This window comes from Ammodytes marinus (genome assembly GCF_949987685.1).
Source record: "Ammodytes marinus genome assembly, chromosome: 4".
Taxonomy (NCBI): domain Eukaryota; kingdom Metazoa; phylum Chordata; class Actinopteri; order Uranoscopiformes; family Ammodytidae; genus Ammodytes; species Ammodytes marinus.
The window spans coordinates 29,740,417-29,758,130 of NC_137233.1; the positions used below are offsets into that span (position 1 = coordinate 29,740,417).

The 17,714-nt window shown below is 40.1% G+C and overlaps 2 protein-coding genes across 2 annotated transcripts; one reads left to right on the plus strand and one right to left on the minus strand.

The window, feature by feature from the left end:
• Positions 1–209: 209 nt before the first annotated feature.
• ctsz (cathepsin Z) lies at positions 210–4,827 on the plus strand. Its single transcript, XM_080025356.1, has 6 exons — positions 210–498; positions 1,721–1,884; positions 2,094–2,273; positions 2,432–2,582; positions 3,596–3,758; positions 4,082–4,827. Exons 1-6 carry the CDS (start codon positions 371–373, stop codon positions 4,205–4,207), a joined length of 912 nt encoding a protein of 303 aa, XP_079881482.1. The 5' UTR covers positions 210–370; the 3' UTR covers positions 4,208–4,827.
• A 4,174-nt stretch (positions 4,828–9,001) lies between these two features.
• Positions 9,002–17,113, minus strand: nelfcd (negative elongation factor complex member C/D). The gene is made up of 15 exons (XM_080025977.1): positions 16,922–17,113; positions 15,620–15,729; positions 15,270–15,379; positions 15,064–15,173; positions 14,878–14,985; positions 14,570–14,722; positions 13,812–13,942; positions 13,433–13,598; positions 13,217–13,351; positions 12,886–13,025; positions 12,126–12,240; positions 11,937–12,032; positions 11,359–11,499; positions 9,586–9,715; positions 9,002–9,410 (listed from the first exon to the last, which is right to left on the minus strand). Exons 1-15 carry the CDS (start codon positions 16,976–16,978, stop codon positions 9,376–9,378), a joined length of 1,737 nt encoding a protein of 578 aa, XP_079882103.1. The 5' UTR covers positions 16,979–17,113; the 3' UTR covers positions 9,002–9,375.
• Positions 17,114–17,714: the final 601 nt, after the last annotated feature.

A 17,714-nucleotide genomic window follows, 5' to 3' on the forward strand; every position in this document is an offset into this window, starting at 1 on the left:
CAGTCACCCTCATGATGATCATGAGGTTTTTAAGATGGCTCAAAGTTTTACAGTCAGGGTTTTAAAAAAAATGGTAAAGTAATATATTAAACTGCAAGGCAGACTGTTATTCCCTTATTCCTAGCGACAATAACATCACCTCGTGACTTCCTTAAAACACAAGGTTGCGTGTGCGCGTCATATGTGATGTAAAGGTCACGTGACTGTTCTCGATACCGGTTTATCAGCATTGAGTTCTCAAACCATACACTCAAATAGAGAAGTGTTCAGGCTTGTCTCTGCAGAAAACTCCAGCCGTGACTTTCTTCTTTCGTCCACCGTCAAGTTAACGACCCTCGGTGAGCTCGTTGGTCTCTTGCTCGGTGTCAGAATGTCCAGGACCGGTTCTGTAGTCGTCGTGTTTTCGCTCGTGCTGTCCGGTGTGTTCGCCGGAGTGTTTTTTAAGGAGAAGCAGCCCTGCTATGTCCCCAAACTGAGGAGAGGCGATTTTGGACTGAAGTAAGCTGAACAGATTTGTTTGTATTTTTTAAGTTATGAGTCATGAAAACACAAAGTAGCTGTTCGCAGTGTGGGGAAAAGCAGAATGTTGTAGTTAGCTCGTTAGCTAACGTAAGCCACAGAAAGCCGTTAGTTACTGAGATAAGGTGAAATAAGTGTTTATTAAGTGTTTATTACATTTTTTTTACTTGATAAATTCTGATTAACAATTATAATATGTTACTGTAAAAACAAACACAAAGCTGTCAGTGTCATAGAGTCGTGAGGTTTGATTTAATAATTTTTTGTTCTCCTGACTATTTCGTCTTGCCTTGTAAAAACGAAACTAAAGCAAACTAAACATTATGTCAATGTCAGTGCTTTTGACTTATGACGGGGTTTAGTGAGTGAATCAGGGGTTGAGGAAGTTGACAGCTCTGTAAAATCCCCTACAGGTTTGCTATCAACCCTGGAAGTATTACAACATGAAAAGGCAAGTGGCCTGATTTAAAAACAAGCGAACCTAGAAATCACAATATTTTACCTTTTTATTTTTTTGTTTCAACATGTTATCTCAAAATTGTGCAGTAAATCTGTTTGCAAACCTTCAGTAAAGTACATACAGCATGTAATGTGGTAGAGAGCCCCCTTATTCATGTCATTTAAAGCTATACCTTAATATTGCCTGAATATTGGATTATGTTACATGTTGGGATTAAAGAATGCATAGTAACACTTGTCCACAGGTCATTAAACCCTCCAAATACCCAGATATATTACTGAAGGCATAAGGTGATAACATTGCCCTTGACTCCTCAGTCCTCAGGTTATGAAGTCTCGTCTTGTCTGCCCAAGTATTTCTAAATGTTTGCCTCTCTAGGTCTTGAGTCTTGAATTTGCATGTTTATTGTTCCCTTTTAAGATTGTGTCTAGCCTTATATTGTAGATTGTATCTAGATATTGTAGATATTTTTAAAGAGAGGAAATGAAACTGAAGAGTGAGGAAAATAAGACCTTCGTACGATAAGGGGGAAGTATGTTTATGGCAGCCACTAACAATTGTGAATAAAAAAAATCTGAATTACTTTGTCCATTCAGGCTATAACATGTCATAGAATGGTGTAAAGGACATCAGAGCTCAATCTAACATTTTGAAGTCTTATTTTGTCTGACCAACAGATATTCTGTTTACAATGAAGATCTGCCAGAGCTAATCTATATCCAATGACCTCTCTGTTCACAGGACGTCTCCTCTCCCTCATGAGTACTTAAACGTTTCTGACCTGCCCAAAGAATGGGACTGGAGGAACATCAAAGGCATCAACTATGTGAGCACCACCCGCAACCAGCACATTCCCCAGTACTGTGGCTCCTGCTGGGCCCACGGCAGCACCAGTGCCATGGCAGGTATGACTCTTTGATCATTAGTTTACTTCCTTGGACTTTAAATCATGCTGAGTCATTGTGGTTTGGTGGCAATGAAGAGAACGACAGCACCTCACATGACTGTTCAGACCCATTGGTAATAAAGTTTCCATTTCCTCTTAGCAGAGAAGTGACAGGAACTGGTTTTTCACGCTTTTTATTTGTCATTTCTCTGTTTTCTCTATTGCCAGATCGTATCAATATAAAGCGTAACGGAGCGTGGCCTTCAGCCTATCTCTCCGTCCAGAATGTGGTAGACTGTGGTGATGCTGGCAGTTGCCATGGAGGGGATCACAGCGGCGTATGGGAGTACGCTAACAAGAATGGCATCCCAGATGAGACTTGCAACAACTACCAGGCTAAAGACCAGAGTGAGTGTCTTTCAGTGTGTATAATATTTCCAATCACTTACACTGCCCAAGTCTGAACTGTACATTTTATTGACTCAACGTCATCATCCCTCAATAATATCTGAAGTATGAATAAAGGTTGGATGAATGTATTAATGTGTCTTCTCTCCTCTAAAAAGAGTGCAAACCCTTCAACCAATGTGGCACCTGCACCACCTTTGGACAGTGCAATATTGTGAAGAACTACACCCTGTGGAAAGTGGGAGATTTTGGAGCGGTCAGTGGGAGGGAAAAGATGATGGCAGAGATCTACGCCAGAGGACCGATCAGGTTTGCAACTTATTAATATGTTGTTGTTTTTTGGAAGCGCAGTAGACGGTCCAATAGGTCACACATATAATTAAACAGCATTTATTTTAATTTTTTTAAAGTAAACAGAATGTGATTTACACCAAGATGCAAATGCCAACAACATGCCTCACATTCCGCCGACACGTTATCAAACGCACACAATCAGCATACACTGCTGTGGAGCATTGTATTACTGCTGTGGAGCATTGTATTACTGCTGTGGAGCATTGTATTATCGTATATAAACTAGGGCTGTCAAGCGATTAAAAAAAATAATCTAATTAATTACAGGCTCTGTGATTAATTAATCTAAATTAATCGCATACTTATATGACACTTTTATGCCTGTTTATAAACAGCTGTATAGCTCTCTCTCTCTCTCTCATAGCCTATGCCGATTTATTCACCATCGTCTTACTCATAGCCAAAAATATTGACACACACACACACACACAAAAGAGGAAAAAAGGCAGGCTGCATATGCTAGAAAGAGTGACGGGGGGGGGGTCCGTTTATGCAGGAGACGAGGCAGCTAGCAAACAAAAGTGAGACGGAAGATTGAGAGATACTGAGAGTTTTGAACCTTCATTGTTAATTAGGCACCCACTAAATCAATAATGCACAGACACTGCGGAGAATAACATAAGATAACTTCCTACCTTCATGCTTATTTGCCCGAAGCTTCCCATAAAACGTCCATAGAGCCCTCTCTATGCTTCTTTATTTACTCTTTAATCCCGTGCGGGCCGTGTCCGCAAACTACAGGTGCAGCTCCGCTATTGTCTCACCCATTTTGCACCGGGTCAAAGGGCAATATAGAAGTGCGATTAATCTGCGTTAATTTTTTTAATCGCGTACATTTTTCTGTGATTAATTAATCGAAATTAAAGCGTTAATTTGACAGCCCTAATATAAACATTATCAGACATCAGATGTCGGTCATCGTTTCTAATTTTCCCAGAAGAAGTAACTGTGATGTTTGCTTTCTCCAGCTGTGGGATCATGGCCACAGAAAAGCTGGATGCCTACAGCGGAGGTCTCTACTCTGAATATCATGAGGATACTTCCATCAACCACATCATATCAGTGGCAGGATGGGGTGTGGAGAACGACGTGGAATACTGGATTGTACGCAACTCCTGGGGAGAGCCATGGGTAAGTCCTTATTTAAAAAAGAGAAGTAGGAATGGTTTGGTCAGATCTATGGTCATAAGACACTACTTTCTGAATGTTGACTTGCAGCTGATTTTCAACAGTCAACATTTGACAGCCCCCTGTCATAACATTGGAATATTTTCTAAATTCAGATTTTCTTCAAATAGTGTTCAACTTAAAGTCCATACCCAGATATTTAACTTACCATCACATAAGCATAAGAAAAACACTTATCTTCACAATTGAGAAACTGCGATAAAGGAATGTTTGGCATTTTCTTTATCAAAACTATTACAATGATTTATTTTCCCTTGTCTCCTCAGGGTGAGAAGGGCTGGCTCAGGATCGTGACCAGTGCCTACAAGGGAGGAAGTGGCAGCTCATACAACTTGGCAGTTGAGGAGGACTGCATGTACGGAGACCCTATTGTCCCCAAGGCCTACCTGTAGAAAAGACCAACAGCATCTCTCTTGTGGCAGAGGGAAACTTTTATGAATGCACAACAAGTTAAAGGGATTTTCTTTTTTAAATAATGATCTTTTCTGGGGTTTTTTAAACTTGTAATGAGGGCGTTAAGGTCTTCCAGGTGGTTGTCACACCTGCTCGATTTAATGCAGATTTTGTATTGTTTAATGGCCTGAAATCAATGGAGTGAAACACACATCAGCATAGCTGATTTCACTGCTATAGCAACATTTAAGTACTGCATGCTGAATACAGCAAATTATAGAATCTTAAATAAAATATGAAATAATTCTTTCATTGTCCGATTTTCATAGTTTTGATATTTCGATGCACGCTGACTCAGCCAAAGAACAGTGTTAATAATTTGTCCTGCACTTCTCCGACACTAAATATTGTCAGTGTTTGGTGTAAATGTACTGACAATATTGCACTACCCGATAAAGGATTTTTTGGGACAATTTTTTATTTTTAATCGTGCCTTAACTTGAAGTCAAGTTTAATGTGATTTGCTCTTTTTCACACTCACAATCTACACCTCAAACATTTTGCAAAAATTGTGATCTTTGTTTTTGTCAAACTTTGCCAATAAAGCACTTAAAAGTGATGTGCCATGCTTTTTTCTGTCCAGTACACATATGCCATTCATAAACATAACCAAAATGTCCTGCAACAAGTCAATAAAGGCTGTCGGTGCTGTCAAAATCTGGCTCCACGTTCTGACGTCAGATAAAAAAACCTGTTATTGGGAAAAATTAATATCAAGAGATGATGTCCCAATGATGTGTGGTAAAGCCAGTGGCGAACTTAACCGTTTGGGGGCGAACAGTCATTTGGGGACCCTTGCATCTACCGGTCTAATGTATGCATAATGAGATGATACAGCATACAAATAAACTATACATACAATGCGGACTGAGGTTTTGCTTGCAAGTTATTTAAAGAAACGTTACTTCAAGAGAGTGTAATGTGTCTAGCTTTTTAGTGTTTTATTTTGAAAGGTTTGACCGGGAGTATTACTTGTAGGCTATGTGATTACGTCTGGAATTATATGCGGTTGTAGTTACGGTATGTGGCCACAGGGGGGTGACAACGTCCTTGCTTTGAATAGGATACAGAATTAACGTCAAAGTCGGAATCCATGCCTATTACGGGATTACTCAATCCAAACTTAATGACAAACTTTGGGTTTAAATGGGTACCAAAAGGGATGAAATATTTGGGAATAAAACTAAGCCAGGATATTGAAGAAATTCCGGCATTAAACTTTGAACCAGTACTACAAAAAATTAAAGCTAGTCTGGATAAATGGGGGAAAATTAATCTGACATTATGGGGTAAAGTTAATGTTATAAAAATGGTGATTTCACCACAATTCAATTATATTCTCATGATGGTACCAGTAACTACATCCCCTCAGATTTTCAAACGATACGATACAATCATTAAAGACTTTTTATGGGAAGGGAAAAGACCCAGAATTAAGCTTAGCAAAATGTGTTCACCTAGAGATAAAGGAGGACTGGGATTGCCAGACCCAAGATTATATTACATCTCTTTCGAAATGGCCAAAATAACCAGACACTGGAATAAAGATAATACATTAGAATGGGTTGCTATTGAAAATAAGTTGGCACTCCCTTTTTCACCTATTGATAGACTATCCCAGTGTTCGCTTAATTTACCCAATCCTATCATGGCACACTCTAAAGAGATATGGACTAAAATACATAAAATGTTTAAATTGTCACATTGTAAGCAATCCTACTCCTCCTTATGGTATAACTCCATGATTAAAATTGGAAAGACATCGGTATTTTGGAAGAAGTGGCTTAGTAGTGGTATATGTAACATTGCTGATCTATTTGAAGATGATGTGTTTATGTCATACTCAGACTTATTGAGAAAATATAAGCTAAAGGGAAAAGACCATTTTTGGAAGTATCTTCAAATCAGGAGCTGTGTTACCTCCAAGATTCAGTACAGAGATGGGAACCACATCATGGATTACTTCAAACTACCTGGGGAGTGCAAACGAGCTTCTATATTTTATAGGAAAACCAACCAATTGCTTAGCTTTGACTGTCATAACCTAAAAGCAATATGGGAGAAAGATTTAGGATGTATAATGGAGGACAATACATGGTGGAAAATTATATCTGACAATGGAAAGTACATAAGGGAAGCCAAAGGGAAATTTACCCAATATAAAATTATACACAGGTACTACTTTACACCACTAAGACTATATAGAATGGGAGTAATGAATAACAATTTATGTTGGAAATGTCAGAAAGAAGCAGGTACTCTATTACACTGTATTTGGCAATGCCCATGTATTCAGCCCTTTTGGAGATTTGTTTTGGAGTACTTAGGCAAATGGGCCGCAAGAAAGCTACCAGTATCTCCTAGACTTTGCCTGTTAGGTGACAGAAGTCAACTACATAACATGTCAAGTAAAGATTTTTCTGTCATCATGGTTGGCATTACAGTGGCTGCAAGGACGATTCTTAAACATTGGAAAACAGTTACAACTCCAGGATTTAAAGAATGGGCTAACGCCATGATAAAAACAGCCTCATATGAACATATGCTTAATAAGCTGAATACTATAAACAAGGATAAAGCACCAGCATGGGAGAGTTTCTGGACTTATATCACACTGACCGATAAACCTGTAACGTGAACAAAGTTGATGGAATGTAATGATGCTCCTGAATGTTGTATGGATAAGCATTCTAGTCACTCCAATATGAATGTGCCCCTAGTGCTGCTTTTGTTATCTCCTGATTTTACAGATACAAATATTTATTTGTATTTCTATTCTTTATAATGGCAAAGACTTTAATTGTACTGTAATAACAAATGTCTCTGAATGTGTAACCTTGTACTGTCATGCACCAAAGCGAAAATTTAAATAAAAAAACTTGAATTACAAAAAAAAAAAAGGATACAGAATTAACTTCTCTTCTGCTTTTTGGAGTCGATCTGAAGTTTCGCTTAGATGTTATTTAAAGTAACGTCGTTCCAAGAGAGTAGTGTATACTGCTTGCTTATGAAGCAGTTAGTGACAATAGTTATTGCCACACTTAACCTGATTAGTATTCAACTGCTTACTACTAACCTTCTTTAAATGTCCATGCCGTTAGCTTAAGCTAGTGAAGCTAATTACATGTAGCCTACCTTCCTCCTTCTAAAATAGTCTCTTAACGCGTGCTCTGCCGAAATAAAGGTAGCGGTTTGTCCGCTTTCATTCACAGATATTAAATAGTTAGTACATTGATGCTTTGAAATGCGAGTTCAGTAACACAACCATCACTGTTCCAAAATATTGTTTGTGTAATAATAAAGCCTAGAGACCGTGAGACCAATGTCGTTGTAGGAATTATGTATGGCCACAGGGGGGCGCCAGGAGTCATGCTCTCAATGAACAATTTGACTATATATAATTTGATATATTCTAATTTGACTCATTAGAATATATATATTTTTTTAAATCTAGGTATAGTACCTCATTGTGGCCACGGAGGGGCAGTATGGAGGCATAGTCAAAAAGGGATTTATGTCCTATAGACATAAATTACTGTGCCGTCTGCCTACCCTTCCAGATCCATACAAATAATAATTTATAACAATTGTATTTAATAAACTTGTATTTGCATTTTAACTGTTTATTCTTGAGATTTTGATGTATACACTTTGTAATTAACTGCACACTTACACTTGTTTTTTTTTAGAAAGAACCCTGAATTAAATTACTTTGTTGTTAAGGAACACATAAATGCAAGTGTTAATGTTTAAATTTTTTTCAATGTGTTAAATTTCGGCATTTTAAGACATTTTGTGTTTTTCAAAATGACTTTAGTGTGCTACCTTTTCAGATCCATACAAATAACTACCCTAAGAACACCATACCCACTGTCAAACATGGTGGTGGGAACCTAATGCACCAAGATTTTTAACAACAACATCAGGCAGTTGGCAGAGAAACTCGGCCTTGGGCACCACTGGACCTTGTAGCAGGACAACGACCCAAAACACACAGTAAAACTTTGTCTGTTTGATTTAACAGTTGTCTGGATGAGTAGCTCATGAGGATAGAAGCTTGCTTGGAAGACCAAGAGTTGCGAGTTCAAGTCCTTGAATAAACAACTGAAATAAATTGTTGTAATAGAGTATTTTACTCATGTGCAGTCACAATGAAACTTAACACATTGGAATTTTTCCAATCTAAAACCCAAAGAAATACAATTGTCCAGAGAAATGTTCCCAGCTCAGTCAGTAAGAAGACTACCATAGGGAACAAACTATGGTTGAACTTAAAAATTCTCAGGAAGCGACACACTTAGCCTCCAAATGGAGTGCTATCCAGTGGGATTCGAACCAGTCACCACGAGGTTGCATCACTCCATGGCGCCGAAAGGACCATCTGCGCCACCGAGACCATTCACGTACTTTCTCCGGACGCTCTCATCTCTGTGCTTTGTTAGAGGGACTTTTTAAAAATGCCCAGAATGGGATTTGAACACACAATCTCTGGGTCTCCACTATCAGACTGAGCCAGTACTCAGTTCACACTAGTAATCCTGATGATACTATTGTAAAGAGATCTTTACAAAAACAATAAATATGGGGACAAAATATAAAGAGGGCATTTGGGGGCTCCAGGCAATTGCCTGGTTTGCCTCATAGTACGGCCCGCCTCTGGGTAAGGCACTACTTTTACTGATTTTGATCTGTTTCACAAATGGACATGAATTTGATAAAACACATCTAGTTGCAGAAAAAGCTTATTTCTGCTTTTTTTTATCACTTTCATGATAAAAAAAAGTTTTATTTGATACAGGCGAGAAACTACATACTCCAGGTTTTATTTTAAAACAGCTCGAACCAACATAAAATATAGAAAATCAAATATACAGGAAAAAAAAGGAAACATAGCTGCATCTTCAGAGGCTCCAGTCTTTTCCATCAGCTCGTTGACATTTAACGGTTTCTGTTGCTTCTATAGGAACTGACCGTTCACCAAGTCAACCTTTACAGTCTGTGAGCTGCGTGCTTCAACATCCATCAGAGCGTTTGGTTACCATGCAGGTTACCAAGAGGTCCTTCTGGTACAATCTCCAATAAGAACAGCTTCAGCGTCCTCTCCACATCAGTTTATCATGATGAAGTTTGACTTGCAATGAGCTGAAAAACAAGAAAATAATCACAGGGCTTCGTGAGCTGGTTTACACACTTTTTTTTTACTATCCATTCATTGGTGATAACTGCTTCCTGCTTATTTCTGAGTCTTGTCTTTTGTGCATTCTGTTTCATTGTAGCACAATTGTACAGCATTAAAAAAAGTGATCACATGACTGACCAATGAACTCTGCTACGGGGTCGTGTTCTCCCTCTGTGCGGATTGTCCCGGCGATGCTGTCGTTCTCCAGGATGGGCAGGAAGAGCTGAACAAAGTCAGATGTGTAGGGAGGAGCGATCACGTCCAGCACCTACCAAGAGTACAATAGTGGCCAAAAGTTGAGAATGACACAAATATTACATTTTCAAAAGGTCTGCTGCTTCGGGGTTTTTAGGTATTTTCGTTAGATGTGTCTATGGTATACTGAAATATAATTACAAGCATTTCACAAGTATCAAAAGCTTTTATTGACAATTACACTGAGTTCATGCAACAAGTCAATATGTGCAGTGTTGACCCTTCTTTTTCAAGACCTCTGCAATTCTCCCTGGCATGCTGTCAATCAACTTCTGGACCAAATCCTGATTGATGGCTGTCCATTCTTGCATAATCAATGCTTTGAGTTTGTCAGAATTTGTGGGTTCTTGTTTGTCCACCCGCCTCTTGAGGATTGACCACAAGTTCTCAATGGGATTAAGATCTGGGGAGTTTCCTGGCCATGGACCCAAAATCTTTATGTTTTGTTCCCCTAGCCATTTAGTTATTACTTTTGCTTTATGGCAAGGTGCTCCGTCATGCTGGAAAAGGCATTGTTCATCACCAAACTGCTCTTGGATGGTTGAGAGAAGTTGCTCTCGGAGGACGTTCTGGTACCATTCTTTATTCATGGCTGTGTTTTTAGGCAAGATTGTGAGAGAGCCCACTCCCTTGACTGAGAAGCAACCCTACACATGAATGGTCTCAGGATGCTTTACTGTTGGCACGAGACAGGACTGATGGTAGCGCTCACCTCGTCTTCTCCGAACAACCTTTTTTCCAGATGCCCCAAACAATCGGAAAGGGGATTCATCAGAGAAAATTACTTAACCCCAGTCCTCAGCAGTCCAATCCCTGTACCTTTTGCAGAATATCAGTCTGTCCCTGATGTTTTTTCTGGAGAGAAGTGGCTTCTTTGCTGCCCTTCTTGACACCAGTCCTTCCTCCAAAAGTCTTCGCCTCACTGTGCGTGCAGATGCACTCTCACCTACCTGCTGCCATTCCTGAGCAAGCTGTGCGCTGGTGGCAGCCCGATCCCGCAGCTGAATCAACTTTAGGAGACGGTCCTGGCGCTTGATGGACTTTCTTGGGCGCCCTGGAGCCTGTTTGGCAACAACCTTTCTCCTTGAAGTTTTTGATAAAGTTCATTTTCAAGGCAAAGAGGGACTTTGCAATTAATTGCAGTTGAGCTGATCACTCCTCATTACATTCTGGAGTATATGCAAATTGACATTATAAAAACTGAAGCAGCAGACTTTGTGAAAATGAATATTTGCGACATTCTCAAAACTTTTGGCCACAGATGTACATTAAAGTTAAGTTAGTTATTCTAAGGTTTACTTTAACGCACAAGTTTATTGTTTATTGTTTGTTGGATCCCCATTAGTTGTCACCATTGTGACAACTATTCTTCCTGGTCTGTTGGTTTAAGTTATATTTGAAAACAGCTGTAAAAACAGGCCCCGGTTCAAATTATGATCACTTAAACATTTTATGTGTAATAACTAATTTGTTCATTCACCTACTATAGGGGCATTTATCTTCAATAAACACACACACTTTATGTTAGGGGTCAGTCATTTTCACCTCAAATCAAAATCTTCTAAATGTGTTCCACTGTGACTGCCCTGAAACCAAGGTCACTGCCTTTCCCAAATCAATTTCCCACTGATGATGGAGATCAGAAGAAGCCGTTACCTCTGTGACAAAGTATCTGATGAGGGAGATGTCCGTGTTGAGTTTCTCCAGACACTTGCGAATGTAACCAACTACTGGCAGGACGTAGCCACGGCTCAACAGATGAACCATCCTGTCCAGCAGAGTCTTCTTCAGTTCCATCTGAGGGGGGAATAAAACCAAAACACAGTCAGTTGAGAGGTCACGCAGTTGAAACTAACCGGCTTCTGTATTAGAGTTAGCCTGCTTCTACCAGACCATCGTACTTCATTTCATTTGTACAGAAGGTCTGAAATCGCTCAGTTGACAAACGTTAATTCACTTGAAGGCGGGTGTCTGTTGAAGTTTAAAACTATTGGATATGCCAAGTGCCACTCGGCTTCTGACTACAACTAAAACTGGCGCACGACCTCCACGTCATTGTTCTCAGCCATTTCCTCTTGTTCGCTGATTAGACCTCCAAAAATCTGACAACTGTAAACTCGCAATTATACCGCACACCAAGACTGACTACTGAAGGGAAATGACAATTGAGCGGAAGTACGTAGGCGGGCGGTGCCAGGCTATATAAGAGTAGCATTGAGGCAACCCAAACCCACCTGCTCCATGACGTCCAGCTGAGAGTGCTCCGTCTCAAAGAGCTTGATGAGCAGCTGGAGGACCTGCGGGTGCAGCAGCTGGTGACACGTACAGATCTGCACAGAGGAAGTGTTCAATGTTCAAAATCAAACTGCCGTCTTAAACACAGAACATGTTAAAGTTTGGTGTGGTGGTAGTAAATGCCGTACCTCGTCAAGAAGAGCTAAATGTACCGGAGTGTGGTCTGTCTGCAGCTGGAAGTACCGCGGCTCAGACACCGTCCAGTCCACCCATTTCAGAACCCCCATAGCAACTACTGGAAACCTGAACACAAACATGATGGAAGCAGGATTTTTTAGTACACCTCGAGTGTCCAAAACGAAAACACAAAAAGTTGTCACTGAAGGCTTTTCATTATTTTTGAGGACATATATTAGTTTCTTCTAAAGAAATCCCACTTATTAAATCATCAATCATTTCTTTTTAGGCAAAATTCTTGTTAGCTGATATGTGTTCGACAAATACGTTTGATTGTAATTCGTGTCATTTTATCAAATGAAAAACTGTGAATAGATTATAAAGTAAGGTATTGAAATTAGAATAGTTTTGGTATCATCTACCAAAACTATTCTAAAACCGGAAATGTTTTAGATGATACCCACTGAACATCTGGAAGTTTATCACAAAACAATTACATTTTCGCTGTTTCTGCAATCATTCCCTCAAAAATGTGTTGGTAGAAATGAAATTAAACATTTTCACACAAATAACTTCCTGGTCAGATAACTCATTAACAGGTTATAAGTGCAGGTTGTTGTTTTTTTAACTTAAATTTCATTAGTTCTGTCCTGACATTCGTTAATCTTTAAGGGACATCGTATTGCATTGATTCATATTTTGTCTTTTACAACAGTTCTCTCCCTTAAAAAATAAATACAACTTGCAGGCCTTTCTTAGCCGTCTCCTCACCGGATGCACTGGTACAAAGTGCCGAGTTCAGCCACCAGCTCTGTGGCTCCTTTGTTTTCATTGCAGCACAGGTTGTGAACCGTCTCTATGGCCTTGGAGGTGGACTTCAGCTCATCTTTATTGATGTTGACTCTCTTGTTCTGGGATTTAATGGAGAAAGAACAGTGCAACATGTTGAAGAGGCTTTATGGGAACTGTGTAGAATAAAGGATAAAAACGAGCATGAGAATTCTCTAAGTACATATACTGTATAGTTTACAAGTTAAGTTACTACCAAAGACTTTTAATCCAAATCCAATTACATCACCATATTCATCCCTGCTCTCTGTACCTTTTTCCACGTTTCAACCACACTGGCAGCGTAAGCCAAGATGTGGATGTATTTGTGTTTGTGGTCTTGGTTGATCTTGGATCCGGGCTTAAACAGCGACTGCATGAACAGGTCCAGAAAGGCGGGCACTCTGATCTAAATACGAGACGGATTAAATATTACGGCACCTTAACACGTAGCAAAATATTACAGGTGTCAAAGACGCTGCGTCCTCACCAGCTCCACTGGAGGAGGGTCCATGCTGCTGAACATCTTGAACAGAACCGTGATATCTGCAGGATTGAGGGCTCCTTTGGACAACATGGCTCCCAGTGCCTGGCAGGCCCGAGGGTAGGCCGCCGCTGTGCCAAGCGCCAAGGTTATCTGACTGGCATCGTGACCTCTGTGACATAAACCACAACCCAATAATAGTGAGTTGTCATCTACACACACAACCCCCCAACCAGTGTATCCTTTTATTGACACTCTCTCTCACCTCTTATCATAAGCAAATAAATGCTTTTTACCACCCAGGCATTTACTGTTTGTTGCACTAGATACATTTTACTACAAAAAGCAAGACATGTCACAGAGAACTTCTGCTGATAAAGGTTACCTCTCGTGTGCCGACTTCTGCACCTCCTGGCCGATCCTGCGCACAGCTGAGCCGCCCTGTTCCTCCTGGGAGAGGATGGACATCATGGCCTGGGCAAAGAGGTAGGTGTGCTCGCCGTGACACACCATCTTCTGCAATAGAGAAGAGGGAACAACTCAGCAAGCCCAGGGAACTAAAACTCCACATGCTGACTTTCACACACTCTTGTGTTAAAATAACACAGCTTGCTATTTCCTTTTGGGACTAAACTCTCACTCTTAAAAAGGCAGAGAGCTAACTAATCAACAACAGAGTAATTCTGCCAATAAAGTGTCAGGAGAAGAGGTATAAAAATAGCAAGCAAAGTTTTCCAGGACTCAATTCACTATAAATAGGCTACATTAAATCTTGTCGGTTAACGGTTAATGAGTGGTGAATGAGCGTTGGTTTAAAAATTCTAAATGGACATCCCTAATAAAGACACTTAAAAGGTGCTCAGAGGGACTTTCAGTTTGTGTTAATTCTTGCGCTCCCTTTAGACAAAAGGGGCCGTTTTCTAACTACACAAGCTGTAGTTCCTGGGTGAACGTACCCATGACAAAGGCATTAAGAAAAACCATATAAAAATAGCATTCTTTGCACTGATGGTCTTGTTTGCTGTTGCATGTCATTTATGATCAATCAGAGGAAAACTTTGACTGTTTCAGAAATATTTTAAAAGTTCCACGTTGCACATTTAAATTACACGGCGTCACGTTAAATAACCCAGATAAGCTCACGGCAAATTCAGGCAGATTCTTTTCCAGGTTTTCTTCTCCTCCGTCGAGCAGCGTGGCCAAAGACGTCCTTAGCACTCGGGAGAAAACTTCCAGCTGCTGACATGCTGTAGACACGCTGGTGATCTCTCCCTGATAACCTGCATCTGAAATGAGCTAAATACACACACACACAAACACTAAATATATGTGTAACTTTGCAGACTCTTTTGAAAGATCAGTTTTCATCCTCAACAGTAGAGTTAAAAAAAATAAAATAAAGTGCGGCAAAGAAAACGACCGCTAAATCTCTTGTCTTGCCATTGCCGTACCTTTACAGTGAAGTTGAGCATCAGGCAGTCTGGGTGAGCCTCTGCCAGCTTATAGAAGAGATCTCGCCACGTGGTGTGTGCAATCATCTGCTCGAGCCAAGCAGGAGTCTGAAAATAGAAGGTTTGGTTCATAAGAGCTTCACGTAATCTGATAATTTTTTTTTTTCATCCCCAGAGAAATCTCACCTCTCCCTCAACAGTGAAAATGGAGTCTGCCTTTTGGGGGTCAAAGTGCTTGATCAGGAGACTCTTGAGGTGATTTTCTACTCTCTCCTGGACCTGAGCGGGCTCCACACCTGCAAAACATAATTACAAGACAAGAGCAGTTAAAGCACCGATGAATCACAACAAGCCCAGAATACTGTTGCAGGGTCTCCCAGTCTTCTACCCACCCATCTGGATGAGCCACTCTGCTAGTAGATTGACGGTCTGAGCCACCGCCGAGTAGTTTTCAGAGAGGAGCTGGATGACGTGTTCTGGAGAACCGCCTGCCTGGAAATACCTGAAGGAAAATGACATAAGAGTGTCATGGTTCACGTCATGTGTTCTCTATTTGTTGGTTGTTTGTTCTTAAAAGGTGTTTTCTTGTCTATTTCTAATTAAGGGTGGAGGGGGAAGTGTGTGTGTGTGTGTGTGTGTGTGTGTGTGTGTGTGTGTGTGTGTGTGTGTGTGTGTGTGTGTGTGTGTGTGTGTGTGTGTGTGTGTGTGTGTGTGCAGTTTGTGGGGGGAAACCGGTGCTTACGTTTTGAGGGTGTTGAAGATGGCAGGCTCCATGATGTAATCCCTGCTGATGAATTTCTGCAGACAGTCTTCCTGGATTTTCCCATCGTTTTCTCCTTCCACATAATCCTCCTGAGAGAAACAATATATATATATATATTTATATTTACCCTCCTGCCTTGAGGACTGTAATACACTATTCTCTTTCTCTCTTTTTGCATACAGTAAAATGTGTGGAGCGGCAATTCTGCATCAACATTTTCATGGCCGTCTATTATTTGCATAGTTTCATGCTCCAGTGGTGGATTTTGGCTGAAGTACATTTACTCAATCACATTTTGAGGTAGCCTACTGGTGCTATAGTTGATCATTTCAATTCTAAGTAACTATATACTTTATGCATCATTTGTCAGAAAATGTTATGTACTTGAGTTTTCAATTTCTCACAGCCTACCTCTCCAATGAAAAAGAAATGCATCTTCAATTTTTAATGTGAATGTTTCTGTCAATGTATGGCTGGAGAAAATGATCCTACCTCTCAAGCTTCATAAACTATTACCGACCATAGCTGGAAAATATATTGTCTTGATATAAATTTGTAAACGGATAAGAAAGGTGTGGTTCTCACAGGACAGCAGCGGTAGCAAATTAGGATGATCCTATAGAAGATGATACATTGATGTAAATTAAAGTACCCAAACAGTATAACTTGTACTTATAGCAGAGTACAGTGTGGTATTGTACTTTTGTAAAGGATCTGAAATACATGTTCCTCCCCTGATCGTATGACCGACTGAGTATGTTCAGATAAAGCACAATATATAGTTTAATAAACGTCCACTAGCCTATTCACAAGTTACTGCTGAAGTGCATTTCCTACCGTCGTTTCTGGATGGATACATGTCTATGTGACAGCTGCTGGATTAAATGTCCTAGTTTATAAAACGTCTGTTTGACAAAGCAGTCTGAGTGAGTCAGTAACATTTAACTTTCAGTAGAGCTTCAAAGATTGACCTGAAAGGCCTACAACAACGGTATGTTACGCACAGATAAATCATTATGGTGCGTTACAGATCACGTGCAGCTGTGTATGTCCACCCGCTGTGATGCTAGTTATCCTGCAGCTTAACTGCTGCGAGCTCATAGCATGGGAAGCATCTCTCCAGTCCACCTGTGCGGACACATTTGTCTCTGCAATGTGCACTTCAACTATATGTTAGCTCAACGTCAACGCAAAAAACGCAGCTTATGTATTTGCAGCTAAGCTAATGCTGCCATGCTAACTAAACTGTGCAGCCTGAACAGCAACAAGTCGCGCACTCACAGAGTTGCCGTCCGGGCCCTCCCAGTCTCCCCCGCCGCTGTAATACTCCTCGTCCATGTTGACGGGAGAGGACACACGTTGAACTTGCTGCAGTGGCCCAGAGGTTAGTTTTAAACCTGGACGTGACTCGTTTTTTCGCTGCAAAGTGGTCGGAGATGCTGAAAGCAGCTAGCTTGTTTAGCTAGCAGGCTAACAACAACAGGCAGAAAATGGCGAGGCGGTGAACATGAGGCCACGCCCCCATAGGAAAGCCGTAGTCTTACCCAGAGTTTAGTCTGTCAGGCACATCTTTGGTTATTATGTACAGAACAAACGTGCAATGCACATAAGTAACAATATCAAAAACATCAGGGAAAACTAAACATAGGAGTTGTAGTGGTACAGACAGAACACAGACAATGACACTAAAGAATTATACAAAGTTTGTTAGGTAGGCCAACGCACTGACATTTTTGGAATGAGGTAGCGAGGATAGGTAATAAAGGGAAAATGAACATAAAATATATCAATGTCACAATAAAGTTACATTAATTATATAGAGAGAAGAAAACAAGGCATAGGACTTATTATAGTTTTCATTTAAAAAAATTATCGGGCTTCTTAAAATAATTGTAAATAATCATTTAAAAATAAAAAACATTTAAAAAAGAATAATATAAATCAAAAATATAATAATGGGGGTAATATTCTAAAAATTATATTAAGGCAATGTTGTGAAAAATACTGTCACACACTAAAAGTCTTCTGCCCCGAATTGAGTCTGTCAGGGACACCTTACTATATAGTTATTTCA

Coding starts and splice junctions, on each gene's coding strand:
- ctsz (XM_080025356.1), top strand. CDS start 371: ATGTCCAGGACCGGTTCTGTAGTCGTCGTGTTTTCGCTCGTGCTGTCC. Junction 1,885..2,093: donor CAGCACCAGTGCCATGGCAG/GTATGACTCTTT, acceptor CTCTATTGCCAG/ATCGTATCAATATAAAGCGT. Junction 3,759..4,081: donor ACTCCTGGGGAGAGCCATGG/GTAAGTCCTTAT, acceptor TTGTCTCCTCAG/GGTGAGAAGGGCTGGCTCAG.
- nelfcd (XM_080025977.1), bottom strand. CDS start 16,978: ATGGACGAGGAGTATTACAGCGGCGGGGGAGACTGGGAGGGCCCGGAC. Junction 15,174..15,269: donor AGAGTGGCTCATCCAGATGG/GTGGGTAGAAGA, acceptor TATGTTTTGCAG/GTGTGGAGCCCGCTCAGGTC. Junction 13,943..14,569: donor AGAATCTGCCTGAATTTGCC/GTGAGCTTATCT, acceptor TCTCTATTGCAG/AAGATGGTGTGTCACGGCGA.